Here is a 25511-nt window from a genome sequence, read left to right as displayed (position 1 = left end):
TCCACCAATTTCTCGTGTGCCGCACTGTTTTTATAATCTTTACTCTTTATCTTCCACAGTTCAAGTAAATAATGATAAAGTTCAATAAATTCTGTCCAAAATTTATTCATATTCATTGACGCCATAGCGCAAGAAATAAGCATTTGTACACTAGGCCTTCTACTCGGAAATAAACCTCATGTTTGCACAAACATGCTCGTACACGGTTCACGTGATTGCTCAAACATCATGTTCGTGTAAACAATTTTCGAACGAGTTCGTTGTGAAAAATGTTTGCACAAACGTTTGCGCAAACAGTTCATTCAGCATCATGCACGGTCAAACTGTTTGCACAAACAGCGTTGTTTGTACAAACCGTGGACCGTGTATGGGCTCTATTATATTTTTAAATAATTAAAATCGTTTATCAGTACAAGAAAACACCTACCGTATTAACTTGCATTTTAATAATTAAAGACTGTGAAGAAAATTTTGTAATATATGTACATAAACTATTTATAATTTTTATCCTTACGTAATTAAAATTGTACCTATCTTTACCTAATTGTATAATGTATACTTGTTTGAGATTTGTAACTATAGTGTACGATATACAATAGACTTGATTTTCTGTTGTCATTTTTGGACTAAGTTTAATTTAAGAGGCCACAACATGACACCTCGAGGACCACAGTTTGAGAAACACTGCTGTAATATATTTTTTTCTAAAATAAATTATTTAATTGAAATTCAAATAATACGATAGCTAAGTCAAATAATAACAATAAACTAATCACAACTAACCATCTTTCTTTAAAGAACACTTTTACAAACTTGGTTAATTAATTTATTTTTGATTAAGGTTAATTACTTAATTTCACCTCCTCTTGTATCCTATTTGATGCTAGAAAATGTGCTGTAATTTGAGCCTAAAGAATTGTAACAAATTTAATGAGGTAGCTGCGTAAAATAAAAACCCGCAGAAATTCAATTATCTTCTTTTAGCAAACATGTCATCGCATCATCTTGTATGACAAGCTGTCATGCATGTTTGATGATGAGAGAGAGAGATGAAAAGTAAGGATAAAAGGGGGAGGGGAAGAATGTAAAAAAGACTTTGTGTATGTAAAATCGTCATAAAAAAAAGCTTATACATGAAGTTCAAGTGCCGATAGCAATATTGTATATAGTTCTAAACTTTCGTCTTCTTGTTCTTGAACCCGGAATATATACATTTTTTTTTAAAAAAAATTCTACATACGACCAGCCTGTAGATCAACATTTACTTACAAATCAGCAACTATATGTAAGAATTGTTCCTGACAGCACCGTTCTTGCAGAAATGCCATGGCCATTGTATTATTTAAATAAAAAAATAAAAAAAAATAAAAAATATACATGAGCAACATTGAATGAAGTACTTATACATGCCGTTTATGTCGGACAAGAAAGTGAAGTCGATGCACTTTTAACAAAAGGGCGGAGGACTGAGAAGTCAACTTTTACATTTTTTGTTCCTTCAAGGCTATTTTTTTTAAGTTTTTAAAGAATATTTTTCATGCAGTCTGCTTTTATAACAATAGCTTAAAATACGTGTCAACACTTCAGTGTACATGTATAAGAATTAATCTGGTGTGTTAGAGGGGAGGTGGTACAACTGTACACAGATTTCTTTTCCTAAGTTTCACTAATTGAGGTTAAAAACTTTCTTGCATTTTTAAAATGTGATTTTTCAAAATGCAGCAACTATCACTACTACTACTGTTCAGGTTCATAGTCAGAACACTAAGACAAGGGGCTGAGACATGTTGATGTTGATTTTTAGTTTAGCGTCCCTTTCAGCAGCGAGGCTATATGAGACGTGGACCTACTGATTAACGGGGAATCCGAACCACATGAGCTCCCGCCGGGAATCGAACCCGGGTCTCCCACGCCAAAGGCGCGTACGCTAACCGCTTAGCCACGAATGAGCTCAAGGGGCTGAGACAATTTTTAGGGTGATACCTTGAGTTTACCTTAAATTCATACCTGTATACCAAGAGTATACCTTAGCCCCATTTTGAACATTCTTCATGGATTAAAATACACCGAGAACAAGTGTAAGAACATCGAAAAACAGATGGCAGCACTTCTCCTCATGTAAATTTTCTCAGAAAATGCATACATTCACAAAACTATTTTGGTGAAATATTACAGAAAATATAATATGTTAATGCGTTGTTCATTACTTGGTATAAATGATAAATATACTCTGTAAAGCTTTAATAATTACAGCAATAATAATAATAATAATAATAATAATAATAATAATAATAATAATAATAATAATAATAATAATAATAATAATAATAATAATAATAATAATAATAATAATAAAATAACAAATAGGGATGGTACCTTTAACTATAAAATCTGCACTTCTTTCCTCACTATTGTCGTCGTTGTTGTTGTATATTGTTAATAATTCCAAGTTTATGGTCTGTAACTGAAAATTTGTTAATTAATTACAAAATAAATGGACTTTAATAATAAATAAAAGTCAATTTTATGACAGACTGGAATAGCATTAATAATGCTCAGTTCTAACTTTACATAAGTGTGTCGCAATGTCTTGTCAGTGTTTCTCTCAGGCATTTTTTTTTTTTAAGGAAGAGTACCTCATATGTCTCAGAGTGACCCCCAGAGAAATAAAGTTAATATGTACTAGAATAGTACCAGCAGTGGAAGATAACTAGTTCCAGAATACAATAAATAAATAAATAATCATTTTAATATTGCTGCTTTGCAAGTGTTCTAAAGCAGGCCCGTATCCAGAGGGGTCTAGGAAGGCCGCCCCCCCCATAATTTTTACTGGCTCCCTCTAAAATTTTCACAGTAGGCTTGCAAATGAGCTATAATATGGTGATGAACTATATTTTTTGATCGGGCCCCTCCTAACTTTCACCGCCTCCCCCCTCTACATTTTCGGGCTGGCTACGGGCCTGTTCTAAAGCTCGTGCTAAAGCTATTGTTTTCTGCTTTCATATTTAGATATTAGATGGTACCCTGTGTCTATAACTGTCAATCTTGAAGAGATAAGTGATAGTTGAATGTCTTGTTGTACGTTCTTCAGAAAAATATAAGACAAGTAGCTGTAGGTTTTGTTACAACGAAGTTTTAGAGTCCCCCTCCACCCCCCGACACATGTTTTCCGAAAGAAACATTGGGTATGATCATTTAGTAAAACATATTGAAAGTTGAAGAAAAAAGTACTTCTGTAAGAAGTAAACATCATCTGGGTCCAACGGCGCCGACTTTCCAAAATTTATGTGGGTGCATATCAATGTCGGGACGTGTTATGTGTTTTCAATGAAGTCTCAATGTTTGATTGATTGATTTTTAGTTAAAATCTTTTATGAACACTATGATAAAGGGCTGTGCTGTGATAAAGTAAAATATACCGGAACCATAAGGATAAGTTGAAGCTACCGTAGCTCAGTTGGTAATACGGCTGACTTAAATGCAAGAGAAACGGGTTCATACCTGGGCCCAAGATTATTTATGTGGATGCAGGAGCCCCAAAGCATCCACGTAGTCGACGCGTGTGTCATGGTCCCATTCCAATATTTCTGCTTTGATCGATAAAAAGAAGAATTTTTCGACAATTGTGTTCAATCTCTTGTCGCTAGGTACCATACTTTCCGACCTCAAATACTGATCGTTTTCTAATTTTAATCGAATTAGCTGAAACTGTACTTTCCGAACATGTCCAGAAATCCCCAGGTTATAGGTCTGGGGAAAGAGATTGTTTTGGTTTGAGAGTTCGGACATTGAATTTGCGATTTCTTTTAAACATTCACAATCTAAATTAATAAAAGGAAGAAAGGAAAAAAGAAATAATAGAGATAAAACAATATTCGCCTGTGGCTTTATGCAACCCTCTATTCATAGATTCATTTCGGTTTGTATAGCCTCTTGGGCACAGACAAAAATCAGACTCTTACGTATAGTTTAGTCTGTAGATAAAGAGATGAATTCATCGAGTTTTTGACATTTTTCTTCTAATGGTCATTGTTTTACTCCCTAAGTTGGGTGTATTTCCAGGGCCTGATTAAGGGGGCTTAAGGGGCTATAGCCCCGGACAGGAACGGTTGAGATCGAGGGTTCTTTTCCCTCTAATGGGTTTAATTGTACACAAAAACACTTTATTTCCGCATAAACTCGTCCACAATTTCGTGTCACACTTGAATCGGTTTCCTCGTAAGACTGATAAGGACTTTTGTACTTCAGAAATATTGCTCCGGTTCTTGATTCAAGCACTAGGAATGACGAGAACTTTTATACGTCAGAACTATTGTTCTGGAGCTTGATTCAAGCACTAGGAATGACGAGAACTTTTATACGTCAGAACTATTGTTCTGGAGCTTGATTCAAGCACTAGGAATGACGAGAACTTTTATACGTCAGAACTATTGTTCTGGAGCTTGATTCAAGCACTAGGAATGACGAGAACTTTTATACGTCAGAACTATTGTTCTGGAGCTTGATTCAAGCACTAGGAATGACGAGAACTTTTATACGTCAGAACTATTGTTCTGGAGCTTGATTCAAGCACTAAGAATCACGAGGACTTTTGCGCTTCAGAAACAATACTCTGAATCTTGAATTAAGCGCTAAGAATAACTGCTGAATTTTGTTTCAAGAACTAACATTGTAAGAATCGTGTGGAGGTTTGTATTTTAGAAATTTTCCTTTTAATCTTGATTTAAAAATTAAGAATGGCGAGGATTTTTGTACATGAGAAGTGGTAATCCAGATCTTGATTCAAGCTCTAGAATCATCCGACAAACAACTTTAACGCTACATATATAATCAAAATGAATGAGTATCTCACTTCGTTATCTCAACCTTGATATCAACTGGAATTAATAAGAAACAGAAACACATTAATACGAAGTGGGAGAGACAAAGGAGAGACGTGTTTTGTATGTTACTGATCCAACCTGTTCAAGTACCAAGTACTGCCTTCTGTCTTAGGAAGTTATTATCCACAGTAACAAAACCATTAAGAGATTTATGAAAAAGATTAGATTACGAAGAAATGATTTGCAAAGGCGTTTTTGGATTGGGTGGTGTCTGCAGCTCATTTGGAAAGTGTGTCTAAGAAACACCTTTCTTTTCACTGCTTATTCATTGCTCTACATCAAATTCACTTGACCATTCATGTTTTTATGTAGTTAAAAAAAAAAAAAAAAACACGTACCTACATGCATCTGGTGATTAAATATTTTCACGTATTGATATCGTGTTTAAAGGAATTAAGTTTAAAACGTGACAGGGAAGAGCTACTTATGCTTTTTTGTATAGACAAAGAACACTGATGAACTAGTTCCTGCAATTTGCTGCTCTTTGTTTTCTTCCTTTAGATATTCTTTCACATGTATTCTAGGAATAACACTTGACACACTCAGTTTGTATTTAATTCAAAACTCAGACTAAATACGAACAGTGTCATTATTAAACATATTACATCAATTTGCGTATTTTATTTTTAAAAAAATAAAATAAAACTTTATAAAAAATATACGAGGAGCACTCAAAAACGTAACGGGATTCTGATATATATCTCTTTATTACCACAATATAAGTTAGGGGCGGATTCAGGGTGGCGATCGGGGCAATCGCCCGCCCCCCCCCCCCCAGAAGAGGAAACTTTCTTATTTTATATATATAAATAAAATCCATCCCAGAGTTTGGAGCCCTTCAAAGTAGCATTATGACAACCCACCGCCCCCCCCCCCAGAAGTCGATCCTGGATCCGCCTCTGATATAAGTACACATTTACTTAAGAGTCTTCATTCCGGCGAAATTAAAATACCGCTAATTTTACAGTAATTATGTGATATCTTCAAATAGATAAAAGATAATCGAAATGTGGAACAAGAGCGCCTTAGACAATATTATTTTACATGAGAAATCGTTATCACGACTCACTTATCTGCTTTCGATTTCGAACCATTTTGAAAATCGGCATTTATTTTCGCGTTTCTAAACAGCTGAAAACGGAAAGCCGCTAGGTGACTTGTGGTAACGGTACCTCACGCAAAATAATATTGTCTAGAGCGCTCTTGTTCCATATTTCGATTATCTTTTATCTATTTGAAGATATCACATAATTACTGTTAAATTAGCGGAATTTTAATTTCGCCGGGATGAAGACTCAGTTGGCACCTTCGGAACACACACACACCCATGTTCCACTGCTCCTGCGATTGGTGGAAACACCCACGAAAATTCTCTTTTGGTATCTTACAAAGTTCAGCCGTCGCGTTTAGTTAGTTTTGATCTCTTCTACGATGGCGAATCGGAAATGGCCCGTTTTTAGCATTGGAAAGAGCCAAACATCCGATGGTGCTAAACTGTTTTTAAGGCTACCGAACTCTCTCGATCAGATTTTCGCATACTTGTACATGAACTTAATGTCTGCGCGTTGCTCGATCTGTGAAATTGCACCAACTGATCACCACACAATTCTTTGTTCAGTTACACTACTCGTACACTACCTGTTATGACCTGTTCACATTTGTCAGTTTCATAATTAGGTAACCTAATGTAATGAAACCATGAACTAAGAATTTTAAAAAAATCATCATTTTTATTCATAAAAATTATAATGTCAATTCGGTAGGTGAAAATGGAACGAAATTTGTTGTACTATCTTAACTTTTGGATATGTGCATAACATCACAAGGACAGTATTTGTAATCAAGAAATCTTTGGAAGCAAAATAGTCAAAAATCACCTGTAGTCAAATAACAATGTTTGTCAGTAGTAATTAACAATTCGGATAAAATATTAAAAAAAAAAAAAAGATTAAGGCAAAGCTCAGGGTAAATTGAAGTTCAAAAATACTTATTTTTACATCATTAGATAACAACAATATTTTTCAGAAAATGTAATTAGGACTTTCCTAAGACTTTGTGAATTTTTATATTGGCTTTTGGCAAAGTAAAAAAGAAAAATAGTTAAGACAAACAAGGACAATAGTCCATATAAAATGAGCATGTTTGCAACTAAGAAATCATTCTGCATTCCGGATTCTGGATCGTGCATCAAGCATCGAAATGGAAAATTCATTAATAAACTACAAATACAGAAAGAGACCACTGGATGGTCAAACTTAAGCAGGATCACCAATAAGGTAAAGTATGACTACAGAGAACTTTAACTGTCTATTTGCATGTGACATGATATTAGGAGGTCTCTGAAAATGACAGACAAAAAGTTTGAACATTTAAATATTCAGCTCATTTCTGTTATAATTGGCTTAGCATTGAGTGAATCTAAAAATTATCTGTTGTACAGTTAAGCTAACATACTATGTCTGGTTTTGAACTCAACATTTTTTTTTTTTAATGTTCACAGATGAATAATTATATTGTTATGACAAGTATTCACTATACTACCGCTGTAAGCTAATTGTTTCATCAATAAAATATTGTCATTTATAACAATCAGAGATTACAATCATTCATTTTAATTTCACTCTTTCATTTGATTTAAGAATTTACTGTTCCTTTAGTTATTGATTTGATACAATTTTAATTTCATTATCTTTATTACATTAATGTTTTAAATCTTTGGAGGCATGGTTCACTAAGGAGTGTACTATACAACATTCATTGTGATTGCGTCACAAATGCCAAAAGTGCAACAGCATTCCAGAAACATTTTGATTGCTTCTCGTATTCCTACCAGATATTTTTGGTAAATGTAAAAATCATTAATTTTCAGAGTACAATGAAAGTGAAGCACTTTACAAAACAAAGTATCGCCATGTGTATCACAGGTGATGCACACAGCGTGTTCCACCTACGCCTCGTGTATCATTTCTGATACACAACGAACGTTCTTTTCACCGTCACGTGTATACGATCTGATACACAGGCTGGTATATTTAGTACATCTTACCTGTAGTCAGGGCGCTGGAAAATCATATTACAGCAGTAATTCTGGCGCAGTGAAATATTTTTCTTTAAGTAGGTATTCCGCCTACACTTCGTGTATCATTTCTGATACACATCAACTTGGCGCTGACAGTAAAATTTACAAAAAAATACTCTGGCGATCAATGTGTTAAATGGAAAGATTTGGTGCCATAACTGTAAAGAAATAAACGAGTAAAATCGAGTCGAGTTTGTGTTTCGCACCCTTATGCAACACATACCTGCAGATCAATATTAACAGACCAAAATCATACCCACAAAGAAATTAAATGTCGACTAAAAGCAATGAACTCATGTTTTTGTTCAGTCGAAAATCTTTTGTCTTCACGAATTTTGTCGAAGAATTTGAAGCTTAAATAAAACAATAATTACCCCTGTTGTGGCATATGGTTGTGAAACATGTTTATGCTCAGAGGATTTGAATATAAAATCTTGAGGCGAATATTCAGGGACGAGAATAGGGAATGGTGGAACCTTCATAGCTTGGAACTTCACAGTTTATACTATTTACCAAATATCATTAGGGTCATTAAGTGTAGGAGGTTCGAATGAAAACGTCATGTAGTCAGAATGGAAGAAAGTAGGAACGCTTTCAAAATTTTAATTAGAAACCCAATCGGAAAACGACCATTAGGAAGGCCTAGGCGCAAATAGAAGGGCAACATTAAGATGGATCTCGCAGAAATAGGAATACAAAATAGAAACTTGATCCAGTTGACTAAGGCTGGAAGTTGATGAAGAACTTTTGTGAACACGGCACTAAACCCCCCTCCACCCTCCGGTTTCGTAGGCTATAAAGTTAGTTATTCAACACGAATGTTGTGAAGGACGAAACCTACTCTTAACGTGGGCTCCGAATCACATCTGGGGATTAAATCTGCTGCAACTGATGGGTTCACAGATTATTATGGAAGATCAATCCTCACAGTATAGACCGTTTCCCACCCCACTATCACGCTTTCAAGAGATCTGGATTACAGGACCATGCTACTGACATCGGCTGAAGTAAAGTGAAAATTGTATTAGTGTTATGTCAATGTTAATATGTCACTTGATATCAATGTTGATATGCCACTTGACGTCAATGTTTATTGCTACTGAATATTCCGTGGTAGTCGATTTTTTTTAAAATTTAATTTATTTCCTTATCAACACAACAGGCATTATTGCTCAATTATAGTGTCTACATACGGACTTAAATACATAATATTACTTAGAGTATAAAGTAAAATTTGAATACAAAAATTAAATTATAATGAACCTGATACTTCAATAGAATATTAAATTAAAATAATACATTTTACTTTTCTTTTTTTTTTTTTTTTTTTTTTTTTTTTTACAGAACACACAATATTAGGTTTTTGAATGACTTTTCTGAACAATGAAATATATCTACATCTTCATAATCCTTAATGCTTTTGTTGTATGTAGCACAAATTCTCCATGTAGGTGACGTATTCAGCGCATTTGTACGTACCTTCCTGCAGTAGAATAGGCCACTATTTCCCTTGCGTGTTTTGATGGATGGAATCTGTCTCATTATTTTTGTAGTTACTCTATACAGTCTATTTTGTTGTGCAAAAGTCTGTGTAAGAAAAGGAGGTCGTTCAACATCCGTTTTTGTTCAAGTGCCTGAAGTGTAAAGTTATCAAGTAAATTATCATACGGTTCGTATTTTGGGTAAAATCCTGTCCTCTTGCATGTGAGAAAACGTATGAATTTGCTTTGTATCTGCTCTACTTGAAATAACTTTTTCTAGTTTTACGTCCCACACTTGCGTCCTTTAGGTTAAAGGAGATGAATGATACTTGAAAATGAACGACCACGAGAGAGTTTGTGAAATGAGAATGTGGAAGAAAACGGGAGATTGAGAGATACAACGGACACGATGTTGTCCACCACATACTGACATGGCCTCGGACCGAACCATGGACTCCTCGCACTAAAGATGAGCGCTCTACCACTTAACCACAGTGCTTTCCTAACTCTTAATGGTATATCATTAGATTAACCGTACTCATCAATTCTCGTTTTAAAGAATTAATGAATATTGAACACTTCTTCAAACTATTGAACATATATCTTACCACAAGGATTCTTGTAAAGTAGTAGGTGGTATAGCTTGGATTCGTAGAAATTACAAAAAAACAGTAGACCAGACTTTTAATTGCATTTTCCTACGTAAATGTTATAATTATGCGTGACCGCAAATACAAGTGCTTTCCTAGAAGACTATTTGCATATTAGAAATGTAAACGACTTAATTTAAAATTGGTTTATCTGCTTTAAATTATCTAAATTGAGTGGGAGAAACCATTTTACAAGTAATAACTATTAATATTTTCTCTACCTACAAGTTTTACATTAACTTTTATTTATTATTTATTATTGGTTTCTCTTTGAGGGCAAGTGGCCAGGGGTATTAATGGTAACAGGAACGAAAATGTTCTGGGTCCCGATTTGGGAACGTAAACAAACGTTCTCATTCGGTGTATTTCGTGAAGATAATCAAACTATATTTCGAGATCTCAGTGCTGTTCACGGTACTGCAAACCATAATTCGGGAAGAAAGCCGAAGCATATTTTGACGTATTTGGTTCTGTTCACCAAACTGAGAAAGCAAAAATCACATTGAATTATGATTTGAACAGTTTCCTCAATATTGTTTGACTCTCAAGATCGTTACAAGCTATAAATGATGAAATGATAAATCGAGAGTACCACTTACAGAAACGAGAGATCGGTTATGTTACAAAACCTGTTCCTCTTTTCTCTGTCATTTCGTTTCTGTTTCAATATCGGTTCCGGCGCCAATAGGCATTTTATAGCTTTTTTTTTTTTCGAAAAATTCGGTTTTGCTTCCGGGACCAGAACCAATTTTCTGAGAGAATCAATTTTACCACTTGCGATAATTAAGGTAAGTGAATAGTGATGGAAGAACTAGCAGAATGAGAATGTAGGAGGAAACGGGGAAAACCCACGATCACGATGTTGTCAACCACAAATTTACTTGTCCGGGGACCGAACCAGAGACTCCATACTCCAGACGTAAGCGCTCTACCACTGAGCCATCGTCCTACCAGCTTCCACAAGGGATCGAAATCAGTTCTCTCTCAACAAAAGCAGTGATGTTAACCATGTTGTGATAGGCTTCAAGAACACTAAAAGAAAACAGTTCAAGGATTTACCGGTATAATGGACGGTTGAATGAATGAATGAATAAATAAATAAATAAATAAATAAATAAATAATAAACTTTCCGAACATATGGACAATACAAAAACGCATAGTCATTGTCAAAATTTTTGATGAGTTAGTAATTTCGAAATGGATAATGCACCTATAATGGTTGCAACTTCTTTGAAAATTTTTTGTAATAAATGCTACCTATCTCGAATTTTTGACACGAAGATTGCAACGAGAGGATATCGTTGAACGTGCCTCCATCAGGCAATGTGATTCATTGTTACTTAACCGTGCCCTTTATTTACAAACGGAATTGGTTAAGCCAATACAGAAAGAGGAACCATCCCCCATTTTTTTTATTTATCTAGTGTGTTATATCCTGTCAAATAAGAAAAGCTTTTGTGTGTGTGTGTGTGTGTGTTATTAAAGAAAGAGAGTTGTTATGTGTGAGCTTTTACTGTACTATACACATGTAGAGACTATGTATACTGAGTCTGTTTCATATTACACTTGACGCCACGAGTCTATGATTCTTGATGTTTTTATCTCTCCCTTCATTTGAAATGTATGACAATGGGAGGACTGCCTTTTGTGTGGTAGTTGTCTGTATTTCAAGCTATAATATCAGTGGTTCCAACTACTAACAATATTTCAATTTTATGGTATTTTACGTATGATATATATATATATATATATATATATATATACGTAATCTACAGAATTTACTAAACATGGCACAGAAGAGACCACCTTGATTTGGTCACTTGGTTAGTACGCATGTGAAATATTTTCATGTACAGACTCTTTGTTTTCGAGTTATTTGCCATCGAATTTTTATTTTTTTAATTTAAAAAATATATCCCTTAAGTTAAACAAAGTTCTCGTATTCCTAAAATTTAAAACAATAAATGCAAGTAAATTTTATTTCTTTGCTATATGTTTACAAAGGTTTTACATCATAATAACTCTCGGGACTTATATTTAACGAGGGCCGATCGTATAGCACACATTCAACCAGGGGCGGATCTAGGACGGACTTCTGGTGGGGGGCGGTGGGTTGTAATACTGCTACTTAGAGCTACTTTTAAGAGCTCCAAACTCTGGAATCGGTTTTATTTATATACAAAATAAAAGAAAAAATTCCTTTTCTGGGGGAGGGGAGCGATTGTCCCCTTGGATCGCCACTGCATTTAACTGGGTGGTGTGTGGCCAGTGCATTAAATACCAGCAACATTATTTGTGGTTCTAAGACCAGAGTTGTTTACCTCTTAGAATTTCTTTCAAAAATCATCTAGAAAAGCAAATATTACAATTAGTGAAAATTTTAAAAAAAATCTTTAGGTTTTACATCCCACGCTTATGCCGACTAGGCTAAAGAAGACGGTGATAATGAGAAATGAATGAAATAGTGGAATGAAGAAAGTGGGAGGAAACGGGAGAACCTCGAGGAAACCCACGTACGCGATATTTGTGCACCACAAAGTTCACTTCACCTGGGATCGGACTAGGAATCCTATGCACCAGATATTACAATTAGCTTTTGGCGGGTTATGGTACCCGAGACTGGAACACCAGGTCCTATTTGGTACTGTATTACTACTTGAGAAACGTAGTTTCGTTTCCTTTTGCTATTAAAGCACCAAGCAAACAAATAAAACTCGATAACTGAACTGGGACCGCGGTGGCTCAGTGATAGAGCGTTCACTTCTCGTGCATAGAGTCCTTGGTTCGATCTCAGCTCGTGCCAAGTAAACTTTGTGGTGGAAAAACACCGAGTGTGTGGGTTTTTTCGATGTTAATCCGTTTCCTACTAGTTTCTTCATCCACCATTTCATTCATTTTACATCATCACCGTCTCCTTTAGCCTAGTCGGTATAACGTGGGACGTAAAATTTAAAGATTTCATTTCTTTTTCGATTAGTGAACAACTATTTTAATTAATAAATAAGTAGAGAAATTTAAAATATATTCAAGAATTTAAAATATACGTACAACATTAAGAAAAAGTTTAAATCAGTTCGAGTGAGAAATAAATAAATATTGGAGATGTATTAAAACAATGAATCATATTACACAGTAGCATTAGTTGTTGCAGAAAAGTGTTTTTAATTCGAAGTAGTTAGCAACATTGAATCAAGTTTCATATTTTACGTCCCCGCGGGACAGAGCGTGAAACATCGTCTGCTGCTCAAACAAACCAACAAAAAGGTCTTCTGACAGGGAAAGACATGATTTTTGTAGACAGAGGAAAGCTTTTTTTTTTTTTGTCTTCTTTTTACCCTCTGTTTTCTTTTCCGTTTGCTCATAAGTTCTTGTAAAGTACACAATGATTTGATTGCTGCAATGATGACACTCTCAGTATCCAGCAGTCACTTGTTTGCGTGACGTCTCCTTCGTCTTTCATTTATTATCTTCTTATGTTTGTCTTGTTTTTCTTTTACTTCTTTCTTTACGGAGCGTATTCATTCTGACATTTGTCTCTTCTTTTGTTTCTTCTTTTATTTCATTCTTTCTAGTGATCCTGCAGATTTAGTTGTATCTTTCAATTACTGCTTCACACATATGTGTCTCTCTCTGTGTACGTTTTTTTCTAGTAAAATAAATGATTACAAGTTAACAATACATGATTTATGCAATGTTCAATTTCAGGCATGTCTCAGGAGGGGGCTTTGGCCGTTTATAAACTCAATCTGTACCTTTTCAGTTAAATGAAAAATGAATGTGCTTTTTTATTTTAAACTGAATTCCTGACCTTGCCAACCTGTTAGCCAGATTACTTTTAACTGGGTGATCTGTATCCAGATCCGAAATCCGGACCCAGATCCGAGATTTGAATTTCGGATTCAAATCCGAATTCAGGTCCGGATCCGAGATTCGGACTTCATTGGGTCAGAGATATCCAAAAATTTCTTGAAATCCCTAATCTGTGGTCAGCTTTGTACAAGTCGTTTTTGCGCCACTGCTACGACTATGTTTTTCAGTGTTAGTGATGTGTGTCACTGTCACTAGTATTGGTCATTTTTAGAAATTTTGCCCACGAGAGGGGAATTCATCATTTCGTCACAAAACCGAGACAGGTAATACTATTTTTTTATTTAGAGGCGAGACAAAAAACGTGACACTTCTCGTCTCGTTTTTTTTGGGACGAGAAATTTCTCGGGTCTCGGGAGCAACACCCAAGTCATAGATCTCAAACACTATTAATAAAGGCAAAGAAATTACAGTTGATAAATGGTATTAAAATAAGAAATGCCTGCGCCAAGACAAAGAGGTTAGCTGAAGACCGTGGTACATGAAAGCTTCTCAGTTTCCGATAAGTGATCCGTCAATAATGACAAAATACCTATGGTGATGAAGATATTCTTACGAAACAAGAATTTCAGGAATGATTAAATAAAATAGATCAAAAGATTGCGATTTTGGCCAAGAATTTTAGGAATGATCTAAAGAAAATGGATCAAAAGATTGCGATTTTGGCCAAGAATTTTAGGAATGATCTAAAGAAAATGGATCAAAAGATTGCGATTTTGGCCAAGAATTTTAGGAATGATCTAAAGAAAATGGATCAAAAGATTGCGATTTTGGCCAAGAATTTTAGGAATGATCAAAAAATGGATCAAGAGATTGCGATCTTAGCCAAGAATTTTGGAAATGATTCAAAGAAAATGGATCAAAAGATTGCGAATTTGACCAAGAATTTTAGAAATGATCAAAAAAATGGATCAAAAGATTGCGATCTTAGCCAAGAATTTTAGGAATGATAAAAAATGGATCAAAAATTGCGATTTTGATAAAGAATTTTAGGAATTATTTTTAAAAATGGATCAAAAGATTGCGATTTTGGCCAAAAATTTTAGGAATGATCCAAAGAAAATGGATCAAAAGATTGCAATTTAGGCCAAGAATTTTAGGAATGATAAAAAAATGGATCAAAAATTGCGATTTTGACCAAGAATTTTAGGAAAGATCAAAAAATGGATCAGAAATTGTGATTTTGGCCAAGAATTTTAGGAATGATAAAAAAAATGGATCAAAAGATTGCAATTTTGGCCAAGAATTTTAGGAATGATAAAAAATGGATCAAAAATTGCGATTTTGACCAAGAATTTTAGGAATGATCCAAAAAATGGATCAAAAATTGCGATTTTGACCAAGAATTTTAGAAATGATCCAAAGAAAATGGATCAAGAGATTGTGATCTTGGACAAGTTCTTTAGGAATGATCCAAAAAATGGATCAAAAGATTGCGATTTTGGCCAAGAATTTTAGGAATGATCCAAAGAAAATGGATCAAAAGATTGCAATTTTGGCGAAGAATTTTATTAATGACCAAAAAAATGGATCAAAAGATTGCGATCTTAGCCAAGAATTTTAGAAATGATAAAAAAAAATGGATCAAAACATTGCGAATTTGACCAAGAATTTTAAGAACGATCCAAAAAATAGATCAAAAGGTTGCGATTTTGGCCAATTTTAGGAATGATCAAAAATAGATAAAATGATTGCGATCTTGGCTATTAATTAGTTTTTGGGTCAGGGGCCGCAAAATTTTGAACGGCCCTTAACTCGAGTTTCCTATTTTCTACGGAATAGACATATCATACTGAGTTCACTGACAGTTTGGGGTTGACTACACTATATGTAATTCTCCAGATATAAGGCCTACAAGAAAATTTTTGATTGAAATCTATTGGATCTTTTCGATCCAAAATTAACTGTTTTTTTTAAAAAAAAATTCTTTATTCTAGGAAATGAACTTCTCTTCTCCCATCTTCATTAGCGTACCGTACTATCCTCTTTTCATTTCCTAATTTGGCAATGCCATTTAACTGTCTACTTAGAAACTACGAACAACATTGATGACAAACAAGCTAACGCGATAACTTTACCTAGATAGCGTCATATGACCTGTCAATATTAGTACCTACTTATCTTTTTATTTCTTGACGAACCCGCTAACTGTAGATAAACGTTAAACATGTTTTCTTCCGTGCATCCTCTAACATTTAAATACGAAAAGGAAAAAAATATGTCTAAATGTATCGTTTAACATTACAGTAACATACCAGTAATGTATCGTGGTCGTTTTATTTTTATCTCTCTCTCTCTCTCTCTCTCTCTCTCTCTCTCTCTCATGGAAGATATTCTTGTACTGAAATCTGGTCGTGTGTCTGTTACAGAGCATGTGTTAACAACATGTGTCTTTACGAATAAAAACAAAACCTGTTAGCGTTCGCCATAATTGGTCTTGAGTTCCTTGTGGCGTTCAAGTGATCGAAAATCCGCGTAGTACATCTTTACCTGCATCTTTTGCTATCACTGCTGATCGGTTGTCGATTGGAAACCATTGGTAAGCACGTACTTGTAAATTGCATAGATATATTGCAGCATGAGTTTATTTACCTCATGGTACAGTATGTACCAATCATATACGAGGTATTTTAAATAACAACAAAGCACGTTTTTTTTTTTTCTTAGAATGACTCAGTGAAATTTATGATTGTATTATTAGCAATGATATTTAAAGGGGTAGCCCAGGGGGGAATAACCCCCTCTTAGACTCACGAAATCCCCCTCCCGGGACGATATATTCTTTTGCGCTTAATGTGGCTTTCCAGTATTTTAATAATACAAGTTTTCACCCCGACTGTATTGAAATTCCCTCCCGAAGAAAATCTTCTGAATTCATCACTGGTTGTTCGTCTGTCCGTCCAACCGTTACTCACACGATATATGAAATCAGTAAAAATTAACAATTTGTAGAACTGTTTTTCAAGTATCCATGTTGGTATTTTGAGAAGCAAGATTGCACTGTATAATATATTCATAAATTTTTGCAAATGACGATAAGATGCTACGGTCTAGAATCTTTTACACTTTTATAGTGTTCCGAGATTTTGAAACAGAATATATTAAACTTTCCTTGCATTTTTCTGGAAATACACTAGTTTTTACGGATAAATTTAATAAAATAGTAAAATAAGTACAGCAGGTGTTTCAGAATATCAGGATATCATTTTATTATTGGTGAAATTCCGTCTGGATCGCAGAATACTTTTGGTTTCAATTTTTTAATAGCTTCTTTGTTTTCTTCGGTTTTGATTTTGTTTGTGTTAAAAGAGTCTATTAGATCACGTGTATTTAGTGGAGTCAATTCGTAAACATCTTAACAGATAACGGTGATTGTAATAGTAACTATCCATTTCCCATACATGATTTCGCGTGATTCTCTGTATTATCCTTTCCAAAGTTTATTAAAACACTTTTGTGTGTGTGTATTAGGAATTAGGAATTAGATTTCTAGGCTGTCGGCATCTAAAGCCATTTAGCTCGTCACGTATATGAGGGATGACGTCCCTCAGCGAACACACTATCCGATGAGAGGGAAGAAAGGAAGCGGCCAGGAACCATTACGTCAGGTACCACACCGACATTTGCCTGGTGTGAATGAGGGAAACCCATGAAAAACCTATCTTTTTTGCCACCGGGAATCGAACCCGAGACCGTTCGCACCAAAGGCGAGAGCGCTAGCGACTACGCCAAGCGAGGCCACTTTGTGTGTGTGTGTGTGTGTGTGTGTGTGTGTGTGTGTGTGTGTGTGTGTGTGTGTGTGTGTGTGTGTGTGTGCCTTGGTCACTCCCTCAACTACCTTTTTCAACGTTCCCAAATCATTATAAATTTAACGAAATTAAAACACGATTAACTTATAATTTTAAAAAATCAAGATAAAAAATACGTCAATTAATAGATCTCATTGAGCTAAACAAAATGGCATGCGTGAGGGCAAACACTCATGCGTAGTTTTCGAGAAAAGTGAAAATAACAGCGCCAGTGGCTGGAGGAGGAACTGGGACTTAGCGTTGGTCTTCGTGGAACTTTTAAGGAGTTTGGTTTACCAAAAACTCAATTATATATAAGGGTCGTTCAATAAGTCTTGCACACATGGTTATAACATTGTTACTAGTTACAATATGATGAAATTTTAGGTGAACATACTTTGACCTTTTGACTACAAAAACCATGTCACTCAATGTAGCCTCCATTTCACTGTGATCCATCTCGCCCAACGTTCTTTCCATGCCTTGCATGCACTTTGGTAAACTTCAAGTGGATGGCTTTTACATCATTGTTTCACACAAGAAATAAGGGTCTTGTCACTGTCGAATGTCTATCCTCGTAGGTGGGTCTTCACATGACCAAACAGGAAGAAATCTGAAGGATTCCAGTCGGGAGTATGGGGAAGCTGAGAGACGACTTCGTGTTCTATTTTCATGATTTTCTGCCGTGTCATCATGGTTATGTGAGGCTTGGCATTGTTACACCAGGGATGCGCACGAGACAAGATTTGTGGCTGTCTTGTCTCGAAAATGCGCTGTAAAAGTGATGTCTCGACTCGAAAAATGTATATTTCTCTATTGGAAGAGCCGTGTCTCGATTTGAATTTTTTCAGGAAGATCCTGTCTCGACTCGTTTCGTGTGCATCCTTAAGATGAAATTTGATGACCTGACCTTGCAACTCCAGTCTCTTCGTCTGGAGAGCATGTCTTACATTATAGAGTGAGAAACAATAACGTTCCTTGTTAATTGTGGAGCCATGTTCCAAGAAGTCTATGAAAATAATACCGCACTTATCCCAAAAAATAAAGCCATAATTTTCTAGCCTGATATGGAAAGTCTATGTTTCTTTTGTCGAGAACCAGCATGATACTAGCGTGGTCCAACGTGTGATCCCTATAAACCGGAAGCAACTTCCTATGAATTAATACGGCCGATTCATCAGCGGTTTCGAACAGGAATTCCATTACCGACTGTTGTCAGGTCCTGCCATTGTGGTATAACTGTAAAACAATAGGAAACAACAATTATTGTCATTTTGAAGGCGAAGAATCAAAGTATGTTCACCTAAAATTTCATTATCATATTACAACTAGTAAAAAATTTATATTCATCTGTGCAAAATTTATTGAACACCTTTTGTACTTATCCTGTCTGTTTATGTATGTGGGTATCCGTTCGTTCAGCAGACAAAAAATCTTAATAAATATTTGATCACCGATAGATCATTATAAATTTTAGCCAAAAGATTAAAGGTCAAAAGTTTCGAATAGGGTTCGTTGATAGAACAGATATTCAACCAAAGTGCAGAAATTGTAAATCAATCAATCAATCAATCAATAATCTATCAATCAATCAATTCCGGTTTTAACATTGCCCACTATAGAGCAAAAAAAGTAATATAGCTTATAGTGGTTTCCTGCAACCGATTAAGTGTCCCCAAAATACATTTCATCTTCACCCTTGACTCTACTAAAACCGGAAGTTATAAAAAAATCTATTACAACTTCCGGTCTCAATATTAATCTACTTACACAAGAGCAAAAGACGATAAAAAAAATATAGCGAGAAGCGAAATTTTCTGCCATCGATTTATCGTTTTAAGAATAGGTACTGTCTTCTCTTTTAACCCTTTGTTCAAACCGGAAGTGGCAAAATCAATCACTTCCTCATATGAAACCACTTTTAGTTGATCGCTATAAAGTAAAAAAAAAAAAAAAAACAATGGAGAGCAAGAAGTAATTTTCTCCAATCAATAAAGCTACCCAAGAATATATATATTCCATCTCGACTTGAATGTTTCTATTAAAACCGGAAGTGGTATAAATCTACTACCACTTCCGGTTTCAATATTGAGAAAATATTACGTCATACAAAAACCAAAACTCCTTCATGTGAAAGCACTATTTGTTTATTTATGAAAGTTTTGACCATTAGTATAATAGACTATAGAAGTGCTGATAGAGAGTCAGTATCATTGTTGTTATTGTCGTTGTTGGAATAGAGTTCAGCGTCTCTTTCAGCATCGAGGCTATATGAGGCGTGCACTTCCTTCCACCGATAATCAACTAATAATCGATTTTCTTGCGAAGAGTTCGATTATTAATATAATGTATTACAACTTTAATATATCCATTAAGCTTTCATTAGTACAACTACATTAAAGTATCTCATTTACATCTAACCATTTTTACTCCGAAAAATAAAAAAAGAAAAAAGAAATAAGAAACCTTTTAGACTCCGATATTATATATTGAAATGTTTTTCGGTAGAGTCGAGAAATAGCCCGTGATAAGCCCTTCAACAATTTTATTTAAAAAATAATGTTCTATACATATTTTACAGTTTCTTTGTAAATACAAAATAAAAGTGTTTCGAAGTGTATCCTTAGTACACAAAAGTGGCTTCGGATGATGGAGGTTTAAGTTAGGTATCTATAGGAACCCCTTTGCTCATTGCAGTCTCCGGGGTGTATTTATGAAAGGAATCTCCTCTGTCCACAGCGACCTCGGTAGACAGTTTGTAAGGAATCTCTTTAGCCCACTGCAGCCTCGTAAGGTAGGCTGTAATTAGAATATCTGCTTTGCCCACGGCATCCTTTGGAGATAGGGTAGGATTAGGAACTCCGTTGTCCACAACAGCATCAGGAATAGGTATTGTATGTTAATTGTTCAGTCGAAAACTGATACTCTGGTCCTCTGGTGGTCCTCTTTTATGGATGTCCTCTGAGAGGTTCGTCCAGCTTCGGTTTCCTCCGAGCTGACTTCGTGTCTTCCTGTATCCTCCTACTATCGTCTGCTTGTAACTGTGTTGCTAAACAATAGCACGTGTTTACAGATATGACGTGTGTTGTAGAAGCAATACACGCTAGAATGTGGGGATCCTTACAATATATATCATTCATATTTTATAATATATATTTATAGTATATATATAATATGAATGATATGATACAAAAAGTGTTTATAGTCCATATTAAATATGAACACTTTGTCCTGCTGCTCCCTCCTAACACTAAAGAAGACACATGAACCATGTTAGGTACAATACTGCAATTCATATGATTCTTGTTGCTGCAATAATATGCTCCTAGTGTTTACATATTTTTAAGATACCTTATTATAAATTTGTTTCTGATTTAGGCTAATTTATACAAGTGCTTTATGATAAATTAGTCGAACTACAAATTATAATTGACATGATTTTCTTCTTTTCTTTTTCTTGCAGCCACAGAATCTAGTCATGATGGGGGCTTTTCCGCATTGTGACATCAAACTTTGTGACTTCGAAATATCCAGGGTTATTCTCGAAGGACAAGAAATTCGAGAAATATTGGGAACGCCAGACTATGTAGGTCAGTATGAAAAGTGTTTTTAATTTTTTTAAATTAAATTTACAATTAACATATTTTATAATAGAATAAAAACAATACAGTAAATTAGCTGTTTAAAAAATATCGATCTTTGTCAAAGACGAAATATAATATAAATTTAGAACACCTGTCATGTTAGGACAGATACCCATTAAAAGTAGTAAGTAAATGTATTGCACGTAATTACTGTACGTTTAAGGAAAGTTGACGTCTGATTAATTGATTGGTTAAAGTTTAATGAAGACATCAGCAAGTACGCTATTAATTGCCCTCGCAAGGATAAGGCCGACACAAGCTGCACATTAAAATTTCATTATACTGTAAGTAAGATATACAATGTAAGATATACAAATTAAGACAACAAGCTAATAAGTAAATAAATAAAACTTAAAATGGCGCTAAATAGGTAAAGAAATAAATATCGAAAAATAAAATATGTATCAAGAAAACGACTCAAAATATTTTATAGAGACTTATAACACGAAAACCGTCAGAGCACGTTAAAAATTCCAATCACACATACACCGAGAAAAATCCGTTATCCGGACAGCGGCATATTGTACAAATATACGAAATCCTTATGTTTACTACGGAAATCTGCATACGTTATCCATATGCTACATACGTACTGCCTTTTTCCCATTTAGATGTTACATCATACAGCTGCAGAATGTCTGACATTTAACAGTCTTCCTTATATTTTATACTTGTATGTATGTTACATACGTCAGCTATATGTTATATACGTCCATCTGTACGTGAAATCCTTACCACAGTTCCTTCTTTCATAAGGGAAGTATGTATAGATCGAACCCTTATACGGAAATTGTTATAAAACATACGTTTTTAGGATTCAGGATGTTATCTATAGTCGTACGTTAACTCCAAAAGCTATATGATTTACGCATATAACCTACGTTTTTACGTACACCACGTACCTTTATTGTTCTGTGTATAAAGGTGACTCATTATATACCATATTATCCCTAAAATCTGATGAGATTTTTAGTCCTAAATGTTATCTCTACAGTCTATAAGACTATATCAAATACTCAGTGGAACGATACATTCTTTACAATACGAACGGTTTGCGTCACGCACTAAATGAGTGAGATAAGACTGTCCGATACGCAAGAGGGTAAGGATCACTTCATCTCGGTAAATATTACGTGATGACGTCTGCCAATATTCTCTCATATTGGAAGCGTCTCATATCAATAATAAAGAAAACCATGTGTGCTTCGTTACAAGCATCAGCAAGCAGGCGATGGTCGTGCCAAGTTTGTCTGAACTGGTCTGAATTAATTTGCCAACTTAGTGTTTCGTATATGGTGGTAGTTTACAAAACCTACTAAATTGACGCCATCTGTTAAAACAAGGATGAAAATTATGGTTTAAAGATGTAATAACAAAAATAATAAAAATAAAGCAACTAACATTCGACATTGGACGAAGTCATCCGCAAAAGCATATCGAACGAGACTCGACACCGGACAGTATGAAGAAAATCAAATGTCGAGTCCCACCCGATAAAGGACCACAAAGGACTAAATTTTGGATTCTTCATTGCACATTGAAGATTACTGTAGACTGGATCCTCAGTAATAGGTGTGTTTCCTTACCATTAGACTTCATTTCTACCTCTGTCCAAAGAATATTAATTTTAAGTTGACCTTACTGAAAATGCAAGTGCGAAATTTTATTGGACCAAAAGATCCAATATATTTCAATCAAACATTTTCTTGTATGTCTTATATTTGGAGAACTACTACAGTGTAGCCAAACCCAAACTATCACTTAACTTAGTATAATGTGCTTATTCCGTTGAAAATGCGAGAATTCGACTTAGAGGCCGTTCAAAAATGTTGTAGCCCCTGGTTCAAAAACTAATTATTGACCAAGATCGCAATCTTTTGATGCATTTTTTAAAAACCATTCCTTAAATTCTTGATTTAGAAATGCAATCCACGAAAATTAACCTGAGCAGTGTACTTGAAAGAATCGTAATGAATTTATTTTATACAAATTCAACTTTTCTTTCAAAATAACGAACTTTTGTTTTAGATGTTTGTAGGTAACAACATAGTCGGTAAAACTTTTTGATGTTGATATCGAAAAAAAAGAGAGAGAGAACAAGAACTATTACTATACCATAAAATTTCTTATCTCGTAAAATCCAACCTACAAGCAAGAGTAAACGCTTTCGACATCCAATCATAGGTTGCACTAATCTCTAGTCCACCAAACACATTAAAGCACAAGTGACATGGCCTGTCATTATGTCCTTTAACACATTGTAATAAGAATACGAACTCTGTTCTATCTCACATGTACATCTCAAAAAGTATCAACTACGTCACACAATCAATTTATATAACTTTCTACAATTCTATTTCCGTTTCATAACATTAACAGATTTTTTTGGTTCAAGGACATAACCAAAATAAGAGTAACATTGGGAATTATGAATCTTGTGAGGGAGTTGAAACGGTGTGATTCACAGATGCAGGAAGATAAAATCAGAAGTGAATAAGAGATACACGATCGTGTTCAGCAATTTCCATTAACTAAATGTGGAGGTTTCCAAAATGTGGGATTTATTAAAGACTAGTGGAAATGGGCGTTTCCTAAAGAAGGTTTCAATAAATATTAATTAGGAATTAGAATGTTAGAGATTACTTCTCCCCTTTATTTTTCTCGTTTAGAGGCAGAAGTTTTGAAAATTGTGCAACATGTGTTCACTCATTTTCACTGAAGACTGGCTTAATATTGCCTGTCATTCAATTAAGTGGGAGTACTTGGTACGTGTGTACTTGAAGTATCATCCTTGTTGGTTGGCTAACGTTACCTCTCATGCAACTAAATAGTTAGTACAGTTGTTGGTCGTTTTAAAAAGATCCTCTTAGTGCTTAAATGACAGGTGCAACTATAGAAGTAGTGCTTTCATTTTCAGTCTTTTTCACGCAGCTAAAATTTAAAATAGTGTTTTAGGCCAGTTGCGGATTATACAAGCCAATATATGTTCCTAAAATGTTAGGCAAATTTTAAGTTGCTGTTTGTATTCCACATGTGTTCAAGATTCTCTGTGATCCAGACTTTTGCTCTAAAGGCACCATAATCTTTACTTATAATGTACAGTATAAGAACGGTTGAATCGCTGATTTGAGAAACGTCGTAAGTCAGCCATATGCAGAAAATGAGTTTACATGCAGCTTTGATTCTAAAAGGGTGGCTGCAACTTTGGGTTGTGATGTGATATGTCAGAAGTCACGTTAATAGTTCGTGCAATATCGAGCTACAATTATGTCCCTGAGTTGAGAAACTTCACAATGACTTAAGGCATTATTTACATTATTGACTTATGACGTTTTTCAAATCAGCTATTCAATTATTCACACTGCATTGTATATAGTGAAAGCATGTGGCGAAAAATTGGTTTCATTTTTAATATGATTGACTTACTCAGTAGAGTCACAGTGTGATTGTTGGCATGCTAACTCACTGGACGTAACGTTTTCTCAACACGGTTGACTGAATCAGTAGAGTCACATCGAGTTCCTTGCCATACTAGCTGACAAGATGGTTGACTGAGTCACTGAAGTCACATCGAGGTCAATGTTGTGGTAACAGACAGGACTTGTCGTATGACTTACATAATCCATTATTTCAGTATGATTGATTGCGTGAGAAAAGTCATATAATTATGATTGACATTGTAACTGATAGAACGTAATGTGCGATTTAAGTAGTCCTACTTTTAACATATAGTTTCAACATTTTTGACTGAGTCAGGAGTCCAGCATGGTTGTTGCCATGGCAACTGAGAGGGTGTGACGTATGATTTAAATAAAATGTAGGTTTATCATACAGTCTCAGCATGGCTGACTGAGTCAGTAAAGTAATATCATGATTGATGTGGTAACAGACTGGACTTGTCATATGACTTACATAATCCATTGTCTCAGCATGATTGATTGAGGGAGAAAAGTCACACAGTGGTAATTTCCATTGTAACTGATAGAACATAATGTATAATGTAAGTAGTCCTACTTTAATCATCTAATCTCAGCATGAATTGACTGAATCAGAAGTAGTTACAATATGGTCGTTGTCGTGGTAACTGAGAGGGTATGATGATTAAAATAGAATATGGT

General features: G+C 34.9%; 1 protein-coding gene across 6 annotated transcripts in view; it reads left to right on the top strand.

Annotated features, from left to right (window-relative positions):
- Nucleotides 1–25511, top strand: part of LOC145672168 (uncharacterized) — a 306869-nt gene that overhangs the window by 246990 nt on the left and 34368 nt on the right. For all 6 annotated transcript variants that reach the window (XM_081741528.1, XM_081741526.1, XM_081741527.1 and 3 more), the window contains one exon: nt 21213–21339. In XM_081741528.1, the coding sequence (XP_081597654.1) occupies nt 21213–21339 (127 nt within the window). The remainder of the gene's footprint in view (nt 1–21212; nt 21340–25511) is intronic.

This window comes from Thermobia domestica, chromosome 15 (genome assembly GCF_964235325.1).
Source record: "Thermobia domestica chromosome 15, izTheDome1.hap1.1, whole genome shotgun sequence".
Lineage (NCBI taxonomy): Eukaryota > Metazoa > Arthropoda > Insecta > Zygentoma > Lepismatidae > Thermobia > Thermobia domestica.
Note: the sequence above shows the minus strand (reverse complement) of the source record. Positions and strands in the feature narration are given on the sequence as shown.